Source organism: Pseudophryne corroboree, chromosome 6, assembly GCF_028390025.1.
Source record: "Pseudophryne corroboree isolate aPseCor3 chromosome 6, aPseCor3.hap2, whole genome shotgun sequence".
NCBI lineage: Eukaryota > Metazoa > Chordata > Amphibia > Anura > Myobatrachidae > Pseudophryne > Pseudophryne corroboree.
The window spans coordinates 361,281,270-361,306,951 of record NC_086449.1 but is presented as its reverse complement, the minus strand read 5'-3'; the positions used below and the strand labels follow the sequence as shown (position 1 = coordinate 361,306,951).

Below are 25,682 nucleotides of genomic sequence, written 5' to 3'. Positions count from 1 at the left end.
TTTACCCTTCTCACCAAGGGTACCTCAGGTTTATGGTACAGAACTGTCACTATCCGTTCAGACGCTGCCGTATGGATGGTCCACGGCACCCCGGGTCTTTACCAAGGTAATGGCCGAAATGATGATATTCCTTCGAAGGAAGGGAATTTTAGTTATCCCTTACTTGGACGATTCCCTGATAAGGGTAAGATCCAGGGAACAGTTGGAGGTCGGTGTAGCACTATCTCAGGTAGTGTTGCGGCAGCACGATTGGATTCTCAATATTCCAAAATCGCAGCTGGTTCCGACGACTTGTCTTCTGTTCCTAGGGATGATCCTGGACACAGTCCAGAAAAAGGTGTTTCTCCCGGAAGAGAAAGCCAGGGAGTTATCCGAGCTAGTCAGGAACCTCCTAAAACCGAGCCAAGTCTCAGTGCATCAATGCACAAGGGTTCTGGGTAAAATGGTGGCTTCCTACGAAGCAATCCCATTTGGCAGATTCCACGCAAGAACTTTCCAGTGGGACCTGCTGGACAAATGGTCCGGGTCGCATCTTCAGATGCATCAGCGGATAACCCTGTCACCAAGGACAAGGGTGTCCCTCCTGTGGTGGTTGCAGAGTGCTCATCTTCTAGAGGGCCGCAGATTCGGCATTCAGGACTTGGTCCTGGTGACCACGGATGCCAGCCTGCGAGGCTGGGGAGCAGTCACACAGGGAAGGAATATCCAGGGCTTATGGTCAAGCCTGGAGACATCACTTCACATAAATATCCTGAAGCTAAGGGCCATTTACAATGCTCTAAGCTTAGCAAGACCTCTGCTTCAAGGTCAGCCGGTGTTGATCCAGTCGGACAACATCACGGCAGTCACCCACGTAAACAGACAGGGTGGCACAAGAAGCAGGAGGGCAATGGCAGAAGCTGCAAGGATTTTTCGCTGGGCGGAAAATCATGTGATAGCACTGTCAGCAGTATTCATTCCGGGAGTGGACAACTGGGAAGCAGACTTCCTCAGCACGACCTCCACCCGGGAGAGTGGGGACTTCACCCAGAAGTCTTCCACATGATTATAAACCGTTGGGAAAAACTCGACAGGTATTGCGCCAGGTCAAGGGACCCTCAGGCAATAGCTGTAGACGCTCTGGTAACACCGTGGGTGTACCAGTCAGTGTATGTGTTCCCTCCTCTGCCTCTCATACCCAAGGTACTGAGATTGATAAGATGGAGAGGAGTAAGCACTATATTCGTGGCTCCGGATTGGCCAAGAAGGACTTGGTAACCGGAACTTCAAGAGATGCTCACGGAGGATCCGTGGCCTCTACCTCTAAGGGGGGACCTGCTCCAGCAAGGACCCTGTCTGTTCCAAGACTTACCGCGGCTGCGTTTGACGGCATGACGGTTGAACGCCGGATCCTGAAGGAGAGAGGCATTCCGAATGAAGTCATCCCTATCCTGATCAAAGCCAGGAAGGATGTAACCGCAAAACATTATCACCGCATTTGGCGAAAATATGTTGCGTGGTGCGAGGCCAGTAAGGCCCGACGGAGAAAATTCAACTGGGTCGATTCCTACATTTCCTGCAAACAGGAGTGTCTATGGGCCTGAAATTGGGGTCCATTAAGGTTCAAATTTCGGCCCTGTCAATTTTCTTCCAAAAAGAACTAGCTTCAGTCCCTGAAGTTCAGACGTTTGTAAAAGGGGTACTGCATATACAGCCTCCTTTTGTGCCTCCAGTGGCACTTTGGGATCTCAATGTAGTTTTTGGGTTCCAAAAGTCACATTGGTTTGAACCACTTAAATCTGTGGAGTTAAAATATCTCACATGGAAAGTGGTCATGCTGTTGGCCCTGGCCTGGGCCAGGCGCGTGTCAGAATTGGCGGCTTTATCCTGTAAAAGCCCTTATCTGATTTTCCATTCGGACAGGGCGGAATTGAGAACTCGTCCTCAGTTTCTCCCTAAGGTGGTTTCAGCGTTTCACCTGAACCAACCTATTGTGGTGCCTGCGGCTACTAGGGACTTGGAGGACTCCAAGTTGCTAGACGTTGTCAGGGCCCTGAAAATATATGTTTCCAGGACGGCTGGAGTCAGGAAATCTGACTCGCTGTTTATCCTGTATGCACCCAACAAGCTGGGTGCTCCTGCTTCTAAGCAGACTATTGCTCGTTGGATTTGTAGTACAATTCAGCTTGCACATTCTGTGGCAGGCCTGCCACAGCAAAAAAATCTGTAAATGCCCACTCCACAAGGAAGGTGGGCTCATCTTGGGCGGCTGCCCGAGGGGTCTCGGCTTTACAACTTTGCCGAGCAGCTACTTGGTCAGGAGCAAATACGTTTGTAAAATTCTACAAAATTGATACCCTGGCTGAGGAGGACCTGGAGTTCTCTCAATTGGTGCTGCAGAGTCATCCGCACTCTCCCGCCCGTTTGGGAGCTTTGGTATAATCCCCATGGTCCTTACGGAGTCCCCAGCATCCACTTAGGACGTTAGAGAAAATAAGAATTTACTTACCGATAATTCTATTTCTCGTAGTCCGTAGTGGATGCTGGGCGCCCATCCCAAGTGCGGATTGTCTGCAATACTGGTACATAGTTATTGTTACCAAAAAAAAAAAAATCGGGTTATTACTGTAGTGAGCCATCTTTTCTAGAGGCTCCTCTGTTATCATGCTGTTAACTGGGTTCAGATCACAAGTTGTACGGTGTGATTGGTGTGGCTGGTATGAGTCTTACCCGGGATTCAAAATCCTTCCTTATTGTGTACGCTCGTCCGGGCACAGTATCCTAACTGAGGCTTGGAGGAGGGTCATGGGGGGAGGAGCCAGTGCACACCAGATAGTCCTAAAGCTTTCTTTAGATGTGCCCAGTCTCCTGCGGAGCCGCTATTCCCCATGGTCCTTACGGAGTCCCCAGCATCCACTACGGACTACGAGAAATAGAATTATCGGTAAGTAAATTCTTATTTTTACTCACCGGTAAATTTATTTCTCGTAGTCCGTAGTGGATGCTGGGCGCCCATCCCAAGTGCTGATTGTCAGCAATACTTGTATATAGTTATTGTTTAACTAAAGGGCTATTGTTGAGCCATCTGTTGAGAGGCTCAGTTATTGTTCATACTGTTAACTGGGTATTGTATCACGAGTTATACGGTGTGGCTGGTATGAGTCTTACCCGGGATTCAAAATCCTTCCTTATTGTGTCAGCTCTTCCGGGCACAGTATCCTAACTGAAGTCTGGAGGAGGGTCATAGAGGGAGGAGCCAGTGCACACCAGGTAGTCCTAAAGCTTTCTTTAGTTGTGCCCAGTCTCCTGCAGAGCCGCTATTCCCCATGGTCCTTACGGAGTCCCAGCATCCACTACGGACTACGAGAAATAGATTTACCGGTGAGTAAAATCTTATTTTTTTTTTTTTAACAAAAGTAGAAATATTATAGCAAGCTTTTTTCCGCAAGTAAATTCTCAAGTTAAATTAGGGGTGTATAGAATTTAGTTATTTAAAAATCTTTACAAAATTTGGTAATAAATATAGGTTTCTCTAACGTCCTAGTGGATGCTGGGGACTCCGTCAGGACCATGGGGAATAGCGGCTCCGCAGGAGACAGGGCACAAAAGCAAGCTTTTAGGATCACATGGTGTGTACTGGCTCCTCCCCCTATGACCCTCCTCCAAGCCTCAGTTAGGTTTTTGTGCCCGTCCGAGCAGGGTGCAATCTAGGTGGCTCTCCTAAAGAGCTGCTTAGAAAAAGTTTTTAGGTTTTTTATTTTCAGTGAGTCCTGCTGGCAACAGGCTCACTGCATCGAGGGACTTAGGGGAGAGATTTTCAACTCACCTGCGTGCAGGATGGATTGGAGTCTTAGGCTACTGGACATAGCTCCAGAGGGAGTCGGAACACAGGTCACCCTGGGGTTCGTCCCGGAGCCGCGCCGCCGATCCCCCTTACAGATGCTGAAGATCGTGGGTCCGGAAACAGGCGGCAGAAGGCTCTTCAGCCTTCATGAAGGTAGCGCACAGCACTGCAGCTGTGCGCCATTGTTGCTACACACTTCACACTGAACGGTCACGGAGGGTGCAGGGCGCTGCTGGGGGCGCCCTGGGCAGCAATAATTAATACCTTTTATGGCAAAGAATACATCACATATAGCCATTGAGGCTATATGTATGTATTTAACCCAGGCCAGATATCTCAAAACCCGGGAGAAAAGCCAGCCGAAAAGGGGGCGGGGCTTATTCTCCTCAGCACACAGCGCCATTTTCCTGCTCAGCTCCGCTGTGAGGAAGGCTCCCAGGACTCTCCCCTGCACTGCACTACAGAAACAGGGTAACAAAGAGAAGGGGGGCATATTTTGGCGATATTTATATATTTAAAGCGCATATAACAGAAACAACACCTTTTAGGGTTGTTTATATACATTTTATAGCGCTTTTGGTGTGTGCTGGCAAACTCTCCCTCTGTCTCCCCAAAGGGCTAGTGGGATCCTGTCTTCGATAAGAGCATTCCCTGTGTGTCTGCTGTGTGTCGGTACGTGTGTGTCGACATGTATGAGGACGATGTTGGTATGGAGGCGGAGCAATTGCCGGTAATGGTGATGTCACCCCCTAGGGAGTCGACACCGGAATGGATGGCTTTAATTATGGAATTACGTGATAATGTTAGTACATTACAAAAGTCAGTTGACGAAATGAGACGGCCGGAAAACCAGTTGGTACCTGCTCAGGCGTCTCAGACACCGTCAGGGGCTGTAAAACGTCCCTTACCTCAGTCAGTCGACACAGGTACCGACACAGATGAATCTAGTGTCGACGGTGAAGAAACAAACGTATTTTCCAATAGGGCCACACGTTATATGATCACGGCAATGAAGGAGGCTTTGCAGATCTCTGATACTGCAGGTACCTCAAAAAGGGGTATTATGTGGGGGGTGAAAAAACTACCTGTAGCTTTTCCAGAATCAGAGGAATTGAATGACGTGTGTGATGAAGCGTGGGTTAACCCCGATAGAAAACTGCTAATTTCAAAGAAGTTATTGGCATTATACCCTTTCCCACCAGAGGTTAGGGCGCGCTGGGAAACACCCCCTAGGGTGGATAAAGCGCTCACACGTTTATCAAAACAAGTGGCGTTGCCGTCTCCTGATACGGCCGCCCTCAAGGATCCAGCAGATAGGAGGCTGGAAACTACACTGAAGAGTATATACACACATACTGGTGTTTTACTCCGACCAGCAATAGCCTCAGCCTGGATGTGCAGTGCTGGGGTAGTGTGGTTGGATTCCCTGACTGAAAATATTGATACCCTGGATAGGGACAGTATTTTATTGACTTTAGAGCAATTAAAGGATGCGTTTCTTTATATGCGAGATGCTCAGAGGGATATTTGCACTCTGGCATCGAGAGTAAATGCGATGTCCATATCTGCCAGAAGAAGTTTATGGACGCGACAGTGGTCAGGTGATGCGGATTCCAAAAGGCATATGGAAGTATTGCCATATAAAGGAGAGGAATTGTTTGGGGTCGGTCTATCGGATCTGGTGGCCACGGCAACTGCCGGCAAATCCACGTTTTTACCTCAGACTCCCTCCCAACAGAAAAAGACACCGTCTTTTCAGCCGCAGTCCTTTCGCTCCTATAAAAACAAGCGGGCAAAAGGACAGTCTTATCTGCCCCGAGGCAGAGGAAAGGGTAAGAGAGGGCAGCAAGCAGCCCCTGCCCAGGAACAGAAGCCCGCCCCGGGTTCTACAAAGCCATCAGCATGACGCTGGGGTTTTACTAGCGGACTCAGGAGCGGTGGGGGGTCGACTAAAGATTTTCAGCAATCAGTGGGCTCGCTCACAGGTGGACCCGTGGATCCTGCAGATAGTATCTCAGGGTTACATGTTGGAATTCGAAAGGTCTCCCCCTCGCCGGTTCCTAAAGTCTGCTTTACCAACGCCTCCCTTAGAAAGGGCGACGGTATTGGAAGCCATTCACAAGCTGTATTCTCAGCAGGTGATAATCAAGGTACCCCTCCTACAACAGGGAAAGGGGTATTATTCCACACTATTTGTGGTACCGAAGCCGGACGGTTCGGTAAGACCTATTCTAAATCTGAAATCCTTGAACCTGTACATACAGAAATTCAAGTTCAAGATGGAGTCACTAAGAGCAGTGATAGCGAATCTGGAAGAAGGGGACTTCATGGTGTCCCTGGACATAAAAGATGCTTATCTGCATGTCCCAATTTACCCCTCACACCAAGGGTATCTCAGGTTCGTGATACAAGACTGTCATTATCAGTTTCAAACGCTGCCGTTTGGTTTGTCCACGGCACCTCGGGTCTTTACCAAGGTAATGACCGAAATGATGGTTCTTCTACAAAGAAAAGGCGTATTAATTATCCCTTACTTGGACGATCTCCTGATAAGGGCAAGGTCCAGAGAACAGCTGGAAGTCGGGGTAGCACTAACCCAAGTAGTGCTTCAACAACACGGGTGGATTCTGAATCTTCCAAAATCTCAATTGACACCGACAACACGTCTGCTGTTCCTGGGAATGATTCTGGACACTGTTCAGAAAAAGGTGTTTCTCCCGGAGGAGAAAGCGAGGGAGTTATCCGAACTTGTCAGGAACCTCCTAAAACCAGGAAATGTGTCAGTACATCAATGCACAAGAGTCCTGGGAAAGATGGTGGCTTCTTACGAAGCAATTCCATTCGGCAGATTCCACGCACGAATATTTCAGTGGGATCTGCTGGACAAATGGTCCGGATCGCATCTGCACATGCATCAGCGGATAACACTGTCACCAAGAACAAGGTTGTCTCTCCTGTGGTGGTTGCAGAGTGCCCATCTGTTAGAGGGCCGCAGGTTCGGCATACAGGACTGGGTCCTGGTGACTACGGATGCCAGCCTACGAGGCTGGGGAGCAGTCACACAGGGAAGAAACTTCCAGGGTGTATGGTCAAACCTGGAGAAGTCTCTTCACATAAATATACTGGAGCTAAGAGCGATCTACAATGCTCTAAACATGGCGAAACCGCTGCTTCAGGGTCAGCCGGTGTTGATCCAGTCGGACAACATCACGGCAGTCGCCCACGTAAACAGACAAGGCGGCACGAGAAGCAGAAGAGCAATGACAGAAGCTGCAAGGATTCTTCGCTGGGCGGAAAATCATGTCATAGCACTGTCAGCAGTGTTCATCCCGGGAGTGGACAACTGGGAAGCAGATTTCCTCAGCAGACACGACCTTCACCCGGGAGAGTGGGGACTTCATCCGGAAGTTTTCCACATGATTGTGAACCATTGGGAAAAACCAAAGGTGGACATGATGGCGTCTCGCCTCAACAAAAAACTGGACAGATATTGCGCCAGGTCAAGAGACCCTCAGGCAATAGCTGTGGACGCTCTGGTAACACCGTGGGTGTACCTGTCAGTGTATGTGTTCCCTCCTCTGCCTCTCATACCAAAGGTACTGAGAATTATACGGAAAAGGGGAGTAAGAACAATACTAGTGGCTCCGGACTGGCCAAGAAGAACTTGGTACCCGGAACTTCAAGAGATGCTCACGGAAGATCCGTGGCCTCTACCTCTAAGAAGGGATCTGCTTCAGCAGGGACCTTGTATGTTCCAAGTCTTACCGCGACTGCGTTTGACGGCATGGCGGTTGAACGCCGGATTCTAAAAGAAAAGGGCATTCCAGAGGAAGTTATTCCTACCTTGATTAAAGCTAGGAAGGAAGTGACCGCACAACATTATCACCGCATTTGGAGAAAATATGTTGCGTGGTGTGAAGCCAAGAAGGCCCCAACGGAAGAATTTCAATTGGGTCGATTCCTACATTTCCTGCAGGCAGGATTGTCTATGGGCCTAAAATTGGGGTCTATTAAAGTTCAAATTTCGGCCTTATCAATTTTCTTCCAGAAAGAATTGGCTTCAGTGCCTGAAGTACAAACTTTTGTCAAGGGTGTACTACATATACAGCCCCCAATTGTGCCTCCAGTGGCACCGTGGGATCTAAACGTAGTTTTGGATTTTCTCAAATCTCATTGGTTTGAGCCTCTCAAATCGGTAGATTTGAAGTATCTTACATGGAAAGTAACCATGCTACTGGCCCTGGCTTCAGCCAGGAGAGTTTCAGAGTTGGCGGCTTTATCGTACAAAAGCCCATATCTGATTTTCCATTCGGACAGGGCAGAACTGCGGACACGTCCTCATTTTCTCCCTAAGGTGGTTTCGGCTTTTCACTTGAACCAGCCTATTGTGGTGCCTGCGGCTACTAGCGACTTGGAGGACTCCAAGTTACTGGACGTTGTCAGAGCATTGAAAATATATATTTCAAGGACAGCTGGAGTCAGAAAATCTGACTCGTTGTTTATCTTGTATGCACCCAACAAGATGGGTGCTCCTGCGTCTAAGCAGACGATTGCTCGTTGGATCTGTAGCACAATCCAACTTGCACATTCTGTGGCAGGCCTGCCACAGCCTAAAACTGTTAAAGCCCACTCCACAAGGAAGGTGGGCTCATCTTGGGCGGCTGCCCGAGGGGTCTCGGCTTTACAACTTTGCCGAGCAGCTACGTGGTCAGGGGAGAACACGTTTGTAAAATTTTTCCAAATTTGATACTCTGGCTAAAGAGGACTTGGAGTTCTCTCATTCGGTGCTGCAGAGTCATCCGCACTCTCCCGCCCGTTTGGGAGCTTTGGTATAATCCCCATGGTCCTGACGGAGTCCCCAGCATCCACTAGGACGTTAGAGAAAATAAGAATTTACTTACCGATAATTCTATTTCTCATAGTCCGTAGTGGATGCTGGGCGCCCATCCCAAGTGCGGATTGTCTGCAATACTTGTACATAGTTATTGTTACAAAAATCGGGTTATTATTGTTGTGAGCCATCTTTTTTTAGAGGCTACTTCTGTGTTATCATACTGTTAACTGGGTTCAGATCACAAGTTGTACGGTGTGATTGGTGTGGCTGGTATGAGTCTTACCCGGGATTCAAGATCCTTCCTTATTGTGTACGCTCGTCCGGGCACAGTACCTAACTGAGGCTTGGAGGAGGGTCATAGGGGGAGGAGCCAGTACACACCATGTGATCCTAAAAGCTTGCTTTTGTGCCCTGTCTCCTGCGGAGCCGCTATTCCCCATGGTCCTGACGGAGTCCCCAGCATCCACTACGGACTATGAGAAATAGAATTATCGGTAAGTAAATTCTTATTTTCTTCCACCTGCAATGTTAAAAATACCTGTCCCTTCCATGCAACACCCCCATATAACTGTCCTACATCTTTTAACCCATTCTGCACATTGCAGAATATCACCCCAAAAATGACATGTTATTAGCTGTATTTAAATAATGAAATACTTCTAATTTCTAATTGAGTGCCCCAGAGGTTCTGATCCAGTTCCGACATTTTTACATAAAAATATGAATTTTCTCCGACTTTGCTCCTGCTCTGAGGCTGCAAGAAAAAAGCTGCAGTATATCCTATTGTATTTTACTGCAGCTAAATTTGCGTGGCTGATTGGATAGCAAAATATCATACATCGCATCTAAATGGGAACAGTGTTTCTCAAACCCAGTCCTCATGGAATCCTAAAAGTGCGTGTTTTCAAGGTATCCTCAGAAATAATTGGTTTCACTTGTAGATCTGGTGTGGTGTGGTATGTTAGTTTGACAGCTATCAAGTCGACATTTTAGCATGTCTGCATGGAAAACATGTCAACATGAGAGCATGTTGACAAAAGTGGTGACTCAACAGGAACGTCCGGTACCACCGGTCATGTGACCTCACATCCGAGACAGACCTCTGAGGGAGCAGCGTAACCCAAACCCTCTATGCAGCGCTTAAACTGAACCGTCCTCACTCTGAATGTCGATACTTCAGATGAGAATATCGAAATGGTAACTGTCGACAATGGGCTCAATTCAGCGCTAATTGAACAGTGCCGGGAAGGATTTCCCGGAGCTATTCAATTCAGTGCGATGTTATGTCGGAGAATGCCTGTCCTCGCGCCTTAAACATGGTGCTTTGTCACAAGAACCGGCATTCTCCAACTTAAGTGCCGGGCATGGTGCGGTTTCTGGCACGCTAAGAACAGAAAACAGCATTGCGCCAGTAGTATTGTCTGATTTCTGTTCGCTCCTCAGGAGGAGCTGAATTGATTAGTGCTGAGAGCTCCAATCGAGCGCAATGTAACTGGACCCTTAATCTATAGTGTTAATCAATTAATACACTCTGTTCTCCACATACATTATTTGGAAAACATGCAGCGCTATGGTTCCATGAGGACCAGGCTTGAGAAACACTGTCCTAGATCTATAATTTCTGTAGCTGTATTAATCCCTTGTTGGTCCTCTATAGGTGTGAAGAATGGAGAACAAGAAAATAATGAGAACCAGGAGGAAAACTGTAATGTGCCTGTTCCTGTGCTTAACTTCTCTGATGATAATGGTGAGAGAGTTTTATTTGACTATACAGGTTGAGTATCCCATATCCAAATATTCCGAAATACGGACTTTTTTGAGTGAGAGTGACATAGTGAAATCTTTGTTTTCTGTCGCTCAATGTACTCAAACTTTGTTTAAAACACAAAGTTATTAAAAAATATTGTATTAAATGACCTTCAGGCTGTGTGTATAAGGTGTATATGAAACATAAATGAATTGTGTGAATGTACACACTTTGTTTAATGCACAAAGTTATTAAAAATATTGGATAAAATGACCTTCAGGCTGTGTATATAAGGTGTATATGAGACATAAATGCATTCTGTGCTTAGACTTGGGTCCCATCACCATGATATCTCATTATGGTATGCAATTATTCCAAAATACGGAAAAATCCGATATCCAAAATACCTCTGGTCCCAAGCATTTTGGATAAGGGATACTCAACCTGTATTACATATATATTCTTTCTGGGGTAGAACTTAATCTGGTCATACACAATGGCGATTTCTCCTGAAACTGTTGAGGGGGTACAGACTGTGTGTTTTTAATCCTTGAAGGCAGGTACTGGAAAATAACCCTGCTGTTCCCCTGACCCTCTTTACTGTTTGTCTCTGTCCAATGCATAGGAGATAGGCACAGGCCCTTTGTCCTAATTTACATTATTTCTGCAGCAGGGTACATTGGTTCCCACAGGGAAACATCGGGTTGTAGAGTGGTTCTTGATCCAGAGTCACATTCAAGAGGCGTCCTCTGAGGCGGGAGTATTGTCAGCCAAGGTGTCGGCTACGTCTGTCCTGGTTCACTGCATACTGTGGTTGAGGTCGTGGAAAGTGGACCTGGGCTCCAAAAAAGACTTTGGAGGTCGTTCCCTTCACTGGGGATATTTTGTTTGGGGAAGATCTGAATAAAATTGTGTCTTAACTGGCAGCTGCTAAGATAGCTTTTCTCCCAACTACTCATCCTTCTGCAAAGAAGGCAAAGGGTACTACTTTTTGCTCCTTTCGGCCTCAAGGGAAAGCAACAGGTCAGACATACCAGAGACAGTCTTGTGTTCCCAAAACCATCAAGCCCAAGGCGAAACCGTTTTGGTCAGCTTGCTGCAAAATATGACAAGCCTGCTGCATGACGGGGCGGGCCTCCCCTTGGGGTATCCCAGGGTGCGATGCAGACTTGTACAGTTTGCCTAGGTCTGACTCACAATCACTTCAGACGCATGGGTACTGGAAATTGTTTCTCACGGGTACGCTGTCTCCTTCAAGAGACGTCACCCTCACCAGTTCTGCACTACGGCTCTCCCTTCGGATCCTTTGAAAGCGCAGGCTCTGCGAATAATTGTAGGTTCACTTCTGAGTACAGGAGTGGTTGTGCCGGTACCTCAGTCCCAGAGGGGCAAAGGTTACTACTCGACCCTGTTTCTGGTCCCCAAACCCAATGGGTCTTTCTGGCCTATACTCAACCTCAAACCTCTGAACAAGTTTGTGAGAGTGTCCAGGTTTCGTATGGAAACGCTGCACTCGGTTGTGCTGGCTATGGAACCCGGAGACTATGTGGTATCCCTGGATATAAAGGATGCATATTCCTATTGCCATATCAGCAGTTCCTGTAGTTTGCTATTTGCGACCTTCACTACCAATTCAAGGCTTTGACATTTGAACTGGCTACGGCTCCTCTGATCTTCACCAAGGTCATGGCCATGATGACGGCCCACCTCCGTCACCACGCAATCATAATCCTCCCATACTTGGACGACCTGCTGATTCTGGCAAATTCTCGCGAAGTCCTCTTCAGTCATCTGCAATTGACATTGAATTTCCTGCAAGCCCATGGGTAGCTAATAAATTGGAAAAGTCCTCGCTGGTCTCAGCTCAGAGCATGGTGCACCTTGGGGCACTCCAATGATGGAAGTGTCAAAAATCCTTTGTTGGGCGGAACGCCATCTGCCAGCCATATTGGCAGTGTTTATTCCAGGCATGCTAAACTGGGAAGCGCACTTCACTTCGGAGAGTGGAGCCTTCATCCAGAAGTCTTTCAACTCCTGGTGGACATGTGAGGCCTGTCAGACGTAGACCTCATGGCGTCTCGACACAATCACAAGGTTCCGGTCTTCGGATCACGGACCAGGGATCCTCAGGCAGCGTTTGTGGATGCACTGGCAGTTTCGTGAAACTTTCAGCTGCCTTACATATTGCCCCCGGTGTCACTCCTGCCCAGGGTACTGCGGAAGTTCAAGCAAGAAGAAGGAATGCTAATTCTACTCGCTCCAGCATGGCCCAGATGGCATTGGTTCTCAGCCCTGCACGGTTTGTCAACAGAGCGTCCCCTTCTACATCCTCAGTGTCAAGACCTCCTCATACAGGGCTCTTGTCTCTACCCGCACCTGGCCAGACTGGCTTTGATGGCGTGACTCTTGAAGCATCACTCCTGAGGGCCAATGGATTTACTGAGGCGATTTTTCAAACTATACTGAAGGCCCACAAACCGGTCTCTGCTCAGTTTTATTACAGGGGTTGTCATTCTTTTTTCACCTGGTGTGCTGATAAGAATTATGAAGGTGGTAGATTTAAAACTTCCAGAATTCTGGCTTTTCTGCAAAGAAGCTTTAGGTCTTTGTCTGGCCTCCCTCAAAGTTCACATATCTGCCATGTCGGTGTGGTTTCAGAGCAAGATTGCCTCTATACCTGATGTTCATACATTCACTTAGGGTGTTCTACGTATTCAGCCACCATATGTTCCCCCTGTGGCTCCGTGCTGCATGCACTACAAGAGTCTCCCTTTGAACCTCTTGAAACGGTGGACCTTAAATGGCTCATGGCCAATATCCTGTTCTTGCTGGCTATTGCCTCTGCAAGACGGGTGTCGAACTTAGGCGCATGTCCTGTCATCCACCCTTCCTAATTTTCCACCGTGACCTAGACCAGGTTATTTGCCTAAGGTGGTGTCATTTCACCTTAACCAAGAGATTGTGGTTCCGGCCTTTGTCTCTTTGGACTACGTAGGGTACCACAGGTCGCCCACCCTGATGCACCTAGCTTCTTTGGGTTTGTATGGCATTAGCCACTGGTACCTTTTCCTGTCGTGAGAATGTAACATCTGCCTTCTCTCTTGCCTGCAAATGCATTGGACTGGTTATCAAAATTGAGCTCTCCGTGCCTGGAGTCGGGGTTATGGAGGAAGCCCCTATGCATCCTGGGATAACTAAAGCTTAACCTGTTGGTGTCTCTGGATCAAGATCCACTCTACACCCTGGTGTTTCCCTGTGGAACCCAATGTACTTCACAGAAAGAGTTAACAATGGTAAGGCTACCATAACTCTCCTTTTCTCCTTTATCCACTAGGGGACACTGGAGAGCAGTTACAATGGGGATATAGTAGGCAGTAACTTGAGCTGGCACTTTAAAACTTTAACAGTGTGGCTAGCTCCTCCCCTGCTATGTCCCCCCTCCAAGCCAGTCTTTATTTTGTGCCCAAGGGAGCAGGTCACTCATTTTCCCCTTCGCCACTGCTTCTAGAGGTTCTATGGTACTTTAGATTTTTGTATCTCTGTACTGTCTGCTAGTTTACCTGTGTTATATCTCTGTTTACCTAAACAGTAGCTACTTCTGTGGGGCTCACAGTTACAGTACTCGAACCACTTATTCTTTTATTTGTAGTCCTCTAGTCCAGTGCCTGCCCCCTATACACTAAGTGTATCTATTCTACTGTGCTATCTTTACAGGTTAAATGATGCCCAACAGGGGATCTTCCAAATCCTCTCAAAAGGAGAACGGAACTACCGGACTGCACGCCTATACCTGCACAGCATGCAAAGAAAACTTTTCTTGTTTGGTGCAGGAACACATGGGCCTCTGCGACCATTGCTTCTGCAGCTGCAACTCGTGGTGCTGCTATGGGGAGTTTCACCCCAACAGAACCAGACTGGGCTGCCTCCCTATCCTTGGCCATCCGAGAGTTGGCTTCCCAGCTTGTGGTGGCCAGGACACCACCGGTCACAAAGTTTATATATAAATAGCTTGTGTGCCAATTTCAAGAGCATCTGAAAATGATTGTGGGCTTCAACTGGGAGTGTACAGTTTCCATTTTTCTTATCAAGGCTATTTCTAAGAAACCACATCCATAAATAATGTATAATGTGGATTGGCTAATATAAAGTTATGATAAACCTATAGCTATCAAAGTACAGATGATAACATTTCAGACCATATGCTGCATATTTTCTTCTAACAAAATTGAATTACGATATTCACATTATCTTTACCTTAGCACCTCCTATGGATAATGGTGATGATGGGGGGTTTGTCCCACTGGAAGATCATCATGAAGCAGACGATGCAGAAATGGAGCCTGCAGAACACATTGCGCGACGGCAGGTAGCTAAAGTCCTTAATATAGTATTTTATTTCTTGTCTCAAGTTTTTCATATCATAACCAGTCATGTAGCGGTCCACAGTTGTATACTTCACTTCACTATAAATTTGTTATAATCTACAGTTAAAGCTATTTTACTACCTATTAAAAAGATTCTTTACTAGGCTTATTCTAAGGAAACAGGCGGAATCGGTGCCCTTATGCAGGCTTCTTCTGGGATAACTAGTTTCCTTTTTCAAGGCAGTTCTTTTTGGGATCTTCAAGTGGTGCTGTTCACAATGCCATCTGTCTCCAGTCATTCATCTCATGTTAGGCTTACATTTCCCTACTCTGGGTGTTAGACTCCAAACCTCTCTGCACCAGTTGCCCGTTCATGATCTGGGACTGGTCGTTGTTAATGTATAATAATGGATTGTCTGACACCATAGTTGAAGTAGTAGAGAAAGTTCACTTCCTGTTTCAAGAAAAAATAATCACAGGAGAACAGCCTTAGGTATGCATATTTATTAATATTCATACCACGTCATTCTATTTCTAAGAAATCAGCAGATAGCATCTTTTAAAGAAAAACATTTTAATTATGATTGTCCACAAGAGTTCATTATGTAAAATAGTTTAGATGTCATTGGTCCTTTGTCTTTGCATTTCGATGGACGGCCTCCATCTTCAGCTCATCATAATTATAGGTCCCTTGTTTCTGACAACTGTGCCTTATGTAGAGATCATGTCAGTTGACCACAACTGATCTTGGATGCCATTGTTCTAATCTCAGGTGTTACCATCTGGTGTTTATAATGTTCTCTGTACTTGACACCTGTGTACTAATGGCAGCTTCTCAGTGGATTCATTAGAAAAGACAGTAATGTTTCATCTTGTTTGCATCAGCTAGGTGCACATGCAGGAGCCGTCTTAGAACACACTTGTACTTATATTTCTATTACTTATTAAGCTTATGTCTTTGTTAGAGACTCAAAATACACATATATACTTAATCATAATAGCATAATTTGGCCATCCGTAATATTTTTAGTGCTTTTATTCAGAATTCTGCAACTTACAATACAAGGGAATAAATGGACAAGGAAAAGGGAAAGATGTCCTCAAGGCACTTGGCAGGTCCGAGATCTGTTTGAACTTGTGAAGCGAAGCTCACCTGGAGAAAATCTTGGGTGATAAGACAGCAAGGGGAGTTTGAAACGGCTATGGGGTATATGCAATTAGCTGCGAATCGCGGCAATTTTTCGGCCGTTTTTCAATTCGACAGTCTAATTTCGGCAAGTGGCTGCCGAAATTGACCATATTCAATAAAAAAACGGATTAGACAGTCCCGCTGCCGAAAAACGGCCGATTTGACGGATTTTGTTCCGATTTTTTAAAAAAAGGGAAAAATACGGAAAAAATGGCGTAGGGTCCCCCCTCCAAAGCATAACCAGCCTCAGGCTCTTCGAGCTGGTCCTGGTTCTAAAAATCCGGGGGGAAAATGGACAGGGGATCCCCCGTATTTTTAAAACCAGCACCGGGCTCTGCGCCTGGTGCTGGTGCAAAAAATACGGGGGACAAAAAGAGTTAGGGGTCCCCCGTATTTTTTACACCAGCATCAGGCTCCACTAGCTGGACAGATAATGCCACAGCCGGAGGTCACTTTTATACAGCGCCCTGCGGCCGTGGCATTAAATATCCAACTAGTCACCCCTGGCCGGAGTACCCTGGGGGAGTGGGGACCCCTTCAATCAAGGGGTCGTCCCCCCCCAGCCACCCAAGGGCCAGGGGTGAAGCCCGAGGCTGTCGTCTCCCCCCCCCCCCCATCCAAGGGCTGCGGATGGGGGGCTGATAGCCTTGAGAAAATGACAAGAATGTTTTTTTCCTGTAGTACTACAAGTCCCAGCAAGCCTCCCCGCAAGCTGGTACTTGGAGAACCACAAGTACCAGCATGCAGGAGAAAAACGGGCCCGCTGGTACCTGTAGTACTACTGGAAAAAAAATACCCAAATAAAAACAGGAGACACACACCTTGAGAGTAAAACTTTATTTCTCTAACGTCCTAAGTGGATGCTGGGGACTCCGTAAGGACCATGGGGAATAGCGGCTCCGCAGGAGACTGGGCACAAAAGTAAAGCTTTAGAACTACCTGGTGTGCACTGGCTCCTCCCCCTATGACCCTCCTCCAAGCCTCAGTTAGATTTTTGTGCCCGAACGAGAAGGGTGCACACTAGGTGGCTCTCCTGAGCTGCTTAGTGAAAAGTTTAGTTTTAGGTTTGTTATTTTCAGTGAGACCTGCTGGCAACAGGCTCACTGCATCGAGGGACTAAGGGGAGAAGAAGCGAACTCACCTGCGTGCAGAGTGGATTGGGCTTCTTAGGCTACTGGACATTAGCTCCAGAGGGACGATCACAGGCCCAGGCATGGATGGGTCCCAGAGCCGCGCCGCTGGCCCCCTTACAGAGCCAGAAGACAGAAGAGGTCCGGAAAATCGGCGGCAGAAGACGTCCTGTCTTCAACAAGGTAGCGCACAGCACTGCAGCTGTGCGCCATTGCTCTCAGCACACTTCACACTCCGGTCACTGAGGGTGCAGGGCGCTGGGGGGGGGGGGCGCCCTGAGACGCAATAAAAACACCTTGGATGGCAAAAAATGCATCACATATAGCTCCTGGGCTATATGGATGAATTTAACCCCTGCCAGAATATACAGAAAAACGGGAGATAAGGCCGCCGATAAGGGGGCGGAGCCTATCTCCTCAGCACACTGGCGCCATTTTCCCTCACAGCTCCGTTGGAGGGAAGCTCCCTGGCTCTCCCCTGCAGTCACTACACTACAGAAAGGGTTAAAAAAGAGAGGGGGGCACTAATTACGCGCAGTATTAAAGATACAGCAGCTATAAGGGGAAAAACACTTATATAAGGGTATCCCTGTATATATATATATAGCGCTCTGGTGTGTGCTGGCAAACTCTCCCTCTGTCTCCCCAAAGGGCTAGTGGGGTCCTGTCCTCTATCAGAGCATTCCCTGTGTGTGTGCTGTATGTCGGTACGTTTGTGTCGACATGTATGAGGAGAAAAATGATGTGGAGACGGAGCAGATTGCCTGTAATAGTGATGTCACCCCCTAGGGGGTCGACACCTGAGTGGATGAACTGTTGGAAGGAATTACGTGACAGTGTCAGCTCTGTATAAAAGACAGTGGTTGACATGAGACAGCCGGCTACTCAGCTTGTGCCTGTCCAGACGTCTCTTAGGCCGTCAGGGGCTCTAAAGCGCCCGTTACCTCAGAGGGCAGATATAGACGCCGACACGGATACTGACTCCAGTGTCGACGGTGAAGAGACAAATGTGACTTCCAGTAGGGCCACACGTTACATGATTGAGGCAATGAAAAATGTTTTACACATTTCTGATAATACGAGTACCACCAAAAAGGGGTATTATGTTCGGTGAGGAAAAACTACCTGTAGTTTTCCTGAATCTGAGAAATTAAATGAGGTGTGTGATGAAGCGTGGGTTTCCCCCGATAACAACTGATAATTTCTAAAATGTTATTGGCATTATATCCTTTCCCGCCAGAGGTTAGGGTGCGTTGGGAAACACCCCCTAGGGTGGATAAAGCGCTCACACGCTTGTAAGAACAAGGGCTCTACCCTCTCCTGAGATGGCCCCCCTTAAGGATCCTGCTGATAGAAAGCAGGAGGGTATCCTAAAATGTATTTACACACATACTGGTGTTATACTGCGACCAGCAATCGCCTCAGCCTGGATGTGCAGTGCTGGGTTGGCGTGGTCGGATTCCCTGACTGAAAATATTGATACCCTAGATAGGGACAGTATATTATTGCCTATAGAGCATTTAAAAGATGCATTTCTATATATGCGTGATGCACAGCGGAATATTTGCCGACTGGCATCAAGTCTAAGTGCGTTGTCCATTTCTACCAGTAGAGGGTTATGGACACGACAGTGGTCAGGTGATGCGGATTCCAAACGGCATTTGGAAGTATTGCCTTATTAAGGGGAGGAGTTATTTGGGGTCGGTCTTTCAGACCTGGTGGCCACGGCAACAGCTGGGAAATCCACGTTTGTACCCCAGGTCGCCTCTCAACATAAGAAGACGCCGTATTATCAGGCGCAGTCTTTTCGTGGGCAAGCGGGCAAAAGGTTCCTCATTTCTGCCCCGTGACAGAGGGAGAGGAAAAAGGCTGCAGAAATCAGCCAGTTCCCAGGAACAGAAGCCCTCTCCCGCCTCTGCCAAGCCCTCAGTATGACGCTGGGGCTTTACAAGCAGAATCAGGCACGGTGGGGGCCCGTCTCAATGAATTTCAGCGCGCAGTGGGCTCACTCGCAAGTAGACCCCTGGATCCTTCAGGTGATATCTCAGGGGTACAAATTGGAATTCGAGACGTCTCCCCCTCGCCGTTTCCTAAAGTCGGCTTTACCGATGTCTCCTTCTGACAGGGAGGCAGTTTTGGAAGCCATTCACAAGCTGTATTCCCAGCAGGTGATAATCATGGTACCCCTCCTGCAACAGGGAACGGGGTATTATTCCACACTGTTGTGGTACCGAAGCTGGACGGCTCGGTGAGACCGATTCTAAATCTAAAATCTTGAACACTTACATACGGAGGTTCAAATTCAAGATTGAGTCACTCAGAGCAGTGATTGCGAACCTGAAAGAAGGGGACTACATGATGTCTCGGAACATCAAGGATGCTTACCTTCATGTCCCAATTTACCCTTCTCACCAAGGGTACCTCAGGTTTATGGTACAGAACTGTCACTATCAGTTTCAGACGCTGCCGTATGGATGGTCCACGGCACCCCGGGTCTTTACCAAGGTAATGGCCGAAATGATACTCTTTCGAAGGAAGGGAATTTTAGTTATCCCTTACTTGGACGATTCCCTGATAAGGGTAAGATCCAGGGAACAGATGGAGGTCGGTGTAGCACTATCTCAGGTAGTGTTGCGGCAGCACGATTGGATTCTCAATATTCCAAAATCGCAGCTGATTCCGACGACTCGTCTTCTGTTCCTAGGGATGATCCTGGACACAGTCCAGAAAAAAGGTGTTTCTCCCGGAGGAGAAAGTCAGGGAGTTATCCGAGCTAGTCGGGAACCTCCTATAACCGAGCCAAGTCTCAGTACATCAATTAAATGGTTCTGGGAAAAATGGTGATTTCCTATGAAGCAATCCCATTCGGCAGATTCCACGCAAGAACTTTCCAGTGGGACCTGCTGGACAAATGGTCCGGGTCGCATCTTCAGATGCATCAGCGGATAACCCTGTCACCAAGCACAAGGGTGTCTCTCCTGTGGTGGTTGCAGAGTGCTCATCTTCTAGAGGGCCGCACATTCAGGACTGGGTCCTGGTGACCACGGATGCCAGCCTGCGAGGCTGGGGAGCAGTCACACAGGGAAGGAATTTCCAGAGCTTATGGTCAAGCCTGGAGACATCACTTCACATAAATATCCTGAAGCTAAGGGCCATTTACAATGCTCTAAGCTCAGCAAGACCTCTGCTTCAAGGTCACCCGGAGTTGATCCATTTGGACAACATCACGGCAGTCACCCACGTAAACAGACAGGGTGACACAAGAAGCAGAAGGGCAATGGCAGAAGCTGCAAGGATTCTTCGCTGGGCGGAAAATCATGTGATAGCACTGTCAGCAGTATTCATTCCGGGAATGGACAACTGGGAAGCAGACTTCCTCAGCAGACACGACCTCCACCCGGGAGAGTGGGGACTTCACCCAGAAGTCTTCCACATGTTTATAAAACTCGACAAGTATTGCGCCAGGTCAAGGGACCCTCAGGCAATAGCTGTATACGCTCTGGTAACACAGTGGGTGTACCAGTCAGTGTATGTGTTCCCTCCTCTGCCTCTCATACCCAAGGTACTGAGAATTATAAGATGGAGAGGAGTAAGCACTATATTCGTGGCTCCGGATTGGCCAAGAAGGACTTGGTAACCGGAACTTCAAGAGATGCTCACGGAGGATCCGTGGCCTCTACCTCTAAGAAGGGACCTGCTCCAGCAAGGACCCTGTCTGTTCCAGGACTTACCGCGGCTGCGTTTGAACGCCGGATCCTGAAGGAGAGAGGCATTCCGAATGAAGTCATTCCTATCCTGATCAAAGCCAGGAAAGATATAACCGCAAAACATTATCACCGCATTTGGCGAAAATATGTTGCGTGGTGCGAGGCCAGTAAGGCCCCGACGGATGAATTTTCAACTAGGTCGATTCCTACATTTCCTGCAAACAGGAGTGTCTATGGGCCTGAAATGGGGGTCCATTAAGGTTCAAATTTCGTCCCTGTCAATTTTCTTCCAAAAAGAAATAGCTTCAGTCCCTGAAGTTCAGACGTTTGTGAAAGGGGTACTGTATATACAGCCTCCTTTTGTGCCTCCAGTGGCACCTTGGGATCTAAATGTAGTTTTTGGGTTCCAAAAGTCACATTGGTTTGAACCACTTAAATATGTGGAGTTAAAATATCTCACATGGAAAGTGGTCATGCTGTTGTCCCTGGCCTGGGCCAGGTGCGTATCAGAATTGGCGGCTTTATCCTGTAAAAGCCCTCATCTGATTTTCCATTCGGACAGGGCGGAATTGAGGACTTGTCCTCAGTTTCTCCCTAAGGTGGTTTTCAGCGTTTCACCTGAATCAACCTATTGTGGTGCCTGCGGCTACTAGGGACTTGGAGGACTCCAAGTTGCTAGACGTTGTCAGAGCCCTGGAAATATAGGTTTCCAGGACGGCTGGAGTCAGAAAATCTGACTCGTTGTTTATTCTGTATGCACCCAACAAGCTGGGTGCTCCTGCTTCTAAGCAGACTATTGCTCGTTGGATTTGTAGTACAATTCAGCTTGCACATTCTGTGGCAGGCCTGCCACAGCCAAAATCTGTAAAAGCCCATTCCACAAGGAAGGTGGGCTCATCTTGGGCGGCTGCCCGAAGGATCTCGGCTTTACAACTTTGCCGAGCAGCTACTTGGTCAGGAGCAAATACGTTTGTAAAATTCTACAAATTTGATACCCTGGCTGAGGAGGACCGGGAGTTCTCTCATTTGGTGCTGCAGAGTCATCCGCACTCTCCCGCCCGTTTGGGAGCTTTGGTATAATCCCCATGGTCCTTACGGAGTCCCCAGCATCCACTTAGGACGTTAGAGAAAATAAGAATTTACTTACCGATAATTCTATTTCTCGTAGTCCGTAGTGGATGCTGGGCGCCCATCCCAAATGCGGATTGTCTGCAATACTGGTACATAGTTATTGTTACCAAAAAATCGGGTTATTGCTGTAGTGAGCCATCTTTTCTAGAGGCTCCTCTGTTATCATGCTGTTAACTGGGTTTAGATCACAAGTTATTTGGTGTGGCTGGTATGAGTCTTACCCGGGATTCAAAATCCTTCCTTATTGTGTACGCTCGTCCGGGCACAGTATCCTAACTGAGGCTTGGAGGAGGGTCATAGGGGGAGGAGCCAGTGCACACCAGGTAGTTCTAAAGCTTTACTTTTGTGCCCAGTCTCCTGCGGAGCCGCTATTCCCCATGGTCCTTACGGAGTCCCCAGCATCCACTACGGACTACGAGAAATAGAATTATCGGTAAGTAAATTCTTATTTTCACACCTGCCGACACACACATACTTACCTATGTTGATCCGCCGACTGCCACGTCTCCTGATCCGACGATCCGGGGTACCTGTGAATAAAATTATACTCACCTCAATCCAGTGTCCAGATATAAATCCTCGTACTTGGCAAAACAAATAAACGAACACCCGGACCAGCGGACTGAAGGGGGTCCCATGTTTTCACATGGGACCGCTTTCCCCGAATGCCGGGACCCCACGTGACTGCTGTCACAGAAGTCCCTTCAGCCAATCAGGAAGCGCTACTTCGTTGCACTCACCTGATTGGCTGTATGCGCGTGTGACCTCAGACAGCGCATCGCAAAGCCTCTCCATTACTTTCAATGGTGTGACCTCACCGCTGACGGCAATGTTCCCACCATTGAAAGTAATGGAGAGGCTTTGCGATGCGCTGTCTGACAGCTCAGACGTGCAGCCAATCAGCAGAGTGCCAGGACGTTGCGCTCGCTGATTGGCTTAAGATACCTTTCTGTGACAGCAGTCACGGGGGGGGGTCTCTGCATTCGGGGAAAGTGGTTCCATGTGTAAACATGGGACCCCTTTCAGTCCGCTGGTCCGGGTGTTCGTTTATTTGTTTTGCCAAGTACGAGGATTTATATCTGGACACTGGATTGAGGTGAGTATAATTTTATTCACAGGTACCCCGGATCGTGGGATCAGGAGAGGTGGCAGTCGGCGGGTCAACATAGGTAAGTATGTGTGTGTCGGCAGGTGTGCAATAAAGTTTTACTCTCAAGGTGTGTGTCTCCTGTTTTTATTTGGGTATTTTTTTTTCCAGTAGTACTACAGGTACCAGCGGGCCTGTTTTTCTCCCGCATGCTGGTACTTGTGGTTCTCCAAGTACCAGCTTGCGGGGGAGGCTTGCTGGGACTTGTAGTACTACAGGAAAAAATAATATTCTTGTCATTTTCTCAAGGCTATCAGCCCCCCATCCGCAGCCCTTGGATGGGGGGGACAGCCTCGGGCTTCACCCCTGGCCCTTGGGTGGCTGGGGGGGGACCCCTTGATTGAAGGGGTCCCCACTCCCCCAGGGTACCCCGGCCAGGGGTGACTAGTTGGATATTTAATGCCACGGCCGCAGGGCGCTGTATAAAAGTGACCCCCGGCTGTGGCATTATCTGTCCAGCTAGTGGAGCCCGATGCTGGTGTTAAAAATACGGGGGACCCCTACTCTTTTTGTCCCCCGTATTTTTTGCACCAGCACCAGGCGCAGAGCCCGGTGCTGGTTTTAAAAATACGGGGGGATCCCCTGTCCATTTTCCCCCCGGATTTTTAGAACCAGGACCGGCTCGAAGAGCCCGAGGCTGGTTATGCTTTGGAGGAGGGACCCCACGCCATTTTTTTTCGGGATTTTACCATTCCATTTAAAAAAAATAATAATAATAATAATAATAATAATATTTTAAATAATACTTGTGCCTCCCAAAAAGACAAACCAAGTACCCAATCCCTTCTAATATAAATAGATATGCTAGGTTTTGAAATCTGAAAACAAATTAACTTATGCACCCTTAAAATATATTTTTGTATACGGATGTGTCCACTTACATCTTTACTCCCTGTACGTTAAACAACTCTTCTAGTGGCATGACTCGTTAGCATTGAACGTCTTTTATGTGCTACCTTATCCATTAAAATTAGACTTATTCGCAAAATGATGCGAATATGACACACAAGCCGCTTATGCTGATTAATGTGGTATGAGGCATGCCTATATTCTGTGTGCGACCGCGCCTGTATCTAATACGAAATTCTGCGCTACAGTGTTTTCCTAGTAAACACTAATGTAACATTCCATATGCAGTTACACCTGCAGATGCACAGAGAATATATAGGCATGCCACATGTCATTTTAATCAGCATAGTCTGCTTGTGCGTTCTATTCACACAGTGATGCCAATGAGATGCGTTTTCGTCAAAAAAGATGCCCGGGCGCTAACAGAGTTGCACGGAACCTGTCAAATCACTTACGCCAGGCATCTCCCCCTACGTGAATTATTGAGGCAAGATGTACGAGGACACATCTGTAGGAACTGATGCTCCCAAGACTATCTTGTCAATGCTACTGATTAAGCAAATAGATTCGAAGAAATATGATTAATACAAAGTATACCAATTTCTCAAAGGGGTGGATTCAATTCAGCGTAATGTGAATAGTGCTGGGAAAAGGGTCCTGGAGCTATTAAATTCAGCGCACTGTTATGTCGAAGTATGACGGTACTCGTGCCTTAAACCGGATGTTAGACATGAGAACCGGCATTCTCCGACCTAAGTGCTTGCTGCGATGTGCTAAGGCACAAAACAGCATCGCGGCACTAGTTTTGTCTGATTTCTGCCCACTCCTCAGGAGGGGTGTGAGCAAAAAGCTTGTAGTCAGACTTAACAGCTAGCTGATTTGAATAGCTCTGGGACCTCCTTCCCGATGTTATTAACAATTAAATAGACCCCTTTAGGTCAGTATTGTTAATATATTTCTCTTGCGTCCTAGGGGATACTGGGAATCCATTTAGTACCATGGGGTATAGACGGGTACACTAGGATCCATGGGCACTTTAAGAAATTGATAGTGTGCACTGGCTCCTCCCTCTATGCCCCGCCTACCAGACTCAGTTTAGAAAATGTGCCCGGAGGAGTCGGTCACGTCTAAGGCAGCTTCTGAAGAGTTTTCTGCATTTATTTTCTGAGTTTGTTATTTTCAGGCAGGACTGGATGGCACCAGCCTGCCTGCTTCGTGGGACTTAGTGGGGGGGAACGGACCAACCTCTCTCAGGGTTAATGGTCCCGTTGCCCGCTGACAGGACACTAGCTCCTGGGGGAACCATTCGCAAGCCCCACCATGGCGAGCGTACATTCCCGCAGCATTCCGCCCCCCTAACGGAGCCAGAAGAATGAAGAGTGGTGAGTACTAAGCCGACGTCCCGGTTAGCGGGTCGCCAACAATTATGGCGGCATGAGGGTACGGAGGCATGGCTTCTAAATGGGGCAGACTGTGTCGCTCACTGTTTACGGACCATTGCATATTACAAATGTTTCAGTGACTGGAAAGGTGGCTCCTCTCAGCTCTGGGCCCCATAACAGCTGCACGCTCTGCACCTATGGTAGCTACGCCCTTGTATGTAACACACATAACTGTGACAGTAAAGACATGCCCTCTACGCTCTGGGCCTTATAGCAGCTGCACTCCCTGCACCTATTTATTATCCCGCCACTTAGCAAAAATGTGAAATTGTCCTCCGTGTCCTATACAATTCCTACCATGCCAGCTAGCGTGTATACA

The 25,682-nt window shown here is 47.7% G+C and overlaps 1 protein-coding gene across 4 annotated transcripts in view; it reads left to right on the top strand.

The window, feature by feature from the left end:
- NCAPH2 (non-SMC condensin II complex subunit H2) overlaps positions 1 to 25,682 on the top strand; it is a 272,518-nt gene that overhangs the window by 135,751 nt on the left and 111,085 nt on the right. For all 4 annotated transcript variants that reach the window (XM_063926652.1, XM_063926649.1, XM_063926651.1 and 1 more), the window contains exons 9-10: positions 10,315 to 10,404; positions 14,664 to 14,770. In XM_063926652.1, coding sequence (XP_063782722.1) covers positions 10,315 to 10,404; positions 14,664 to 14,770 — 197 coding nt within the window. The remainder of the gene's footprint in view (positions 1 to 10,314; positions 10,405 to 14,663; positions 14,771 to 25,682) is intronic.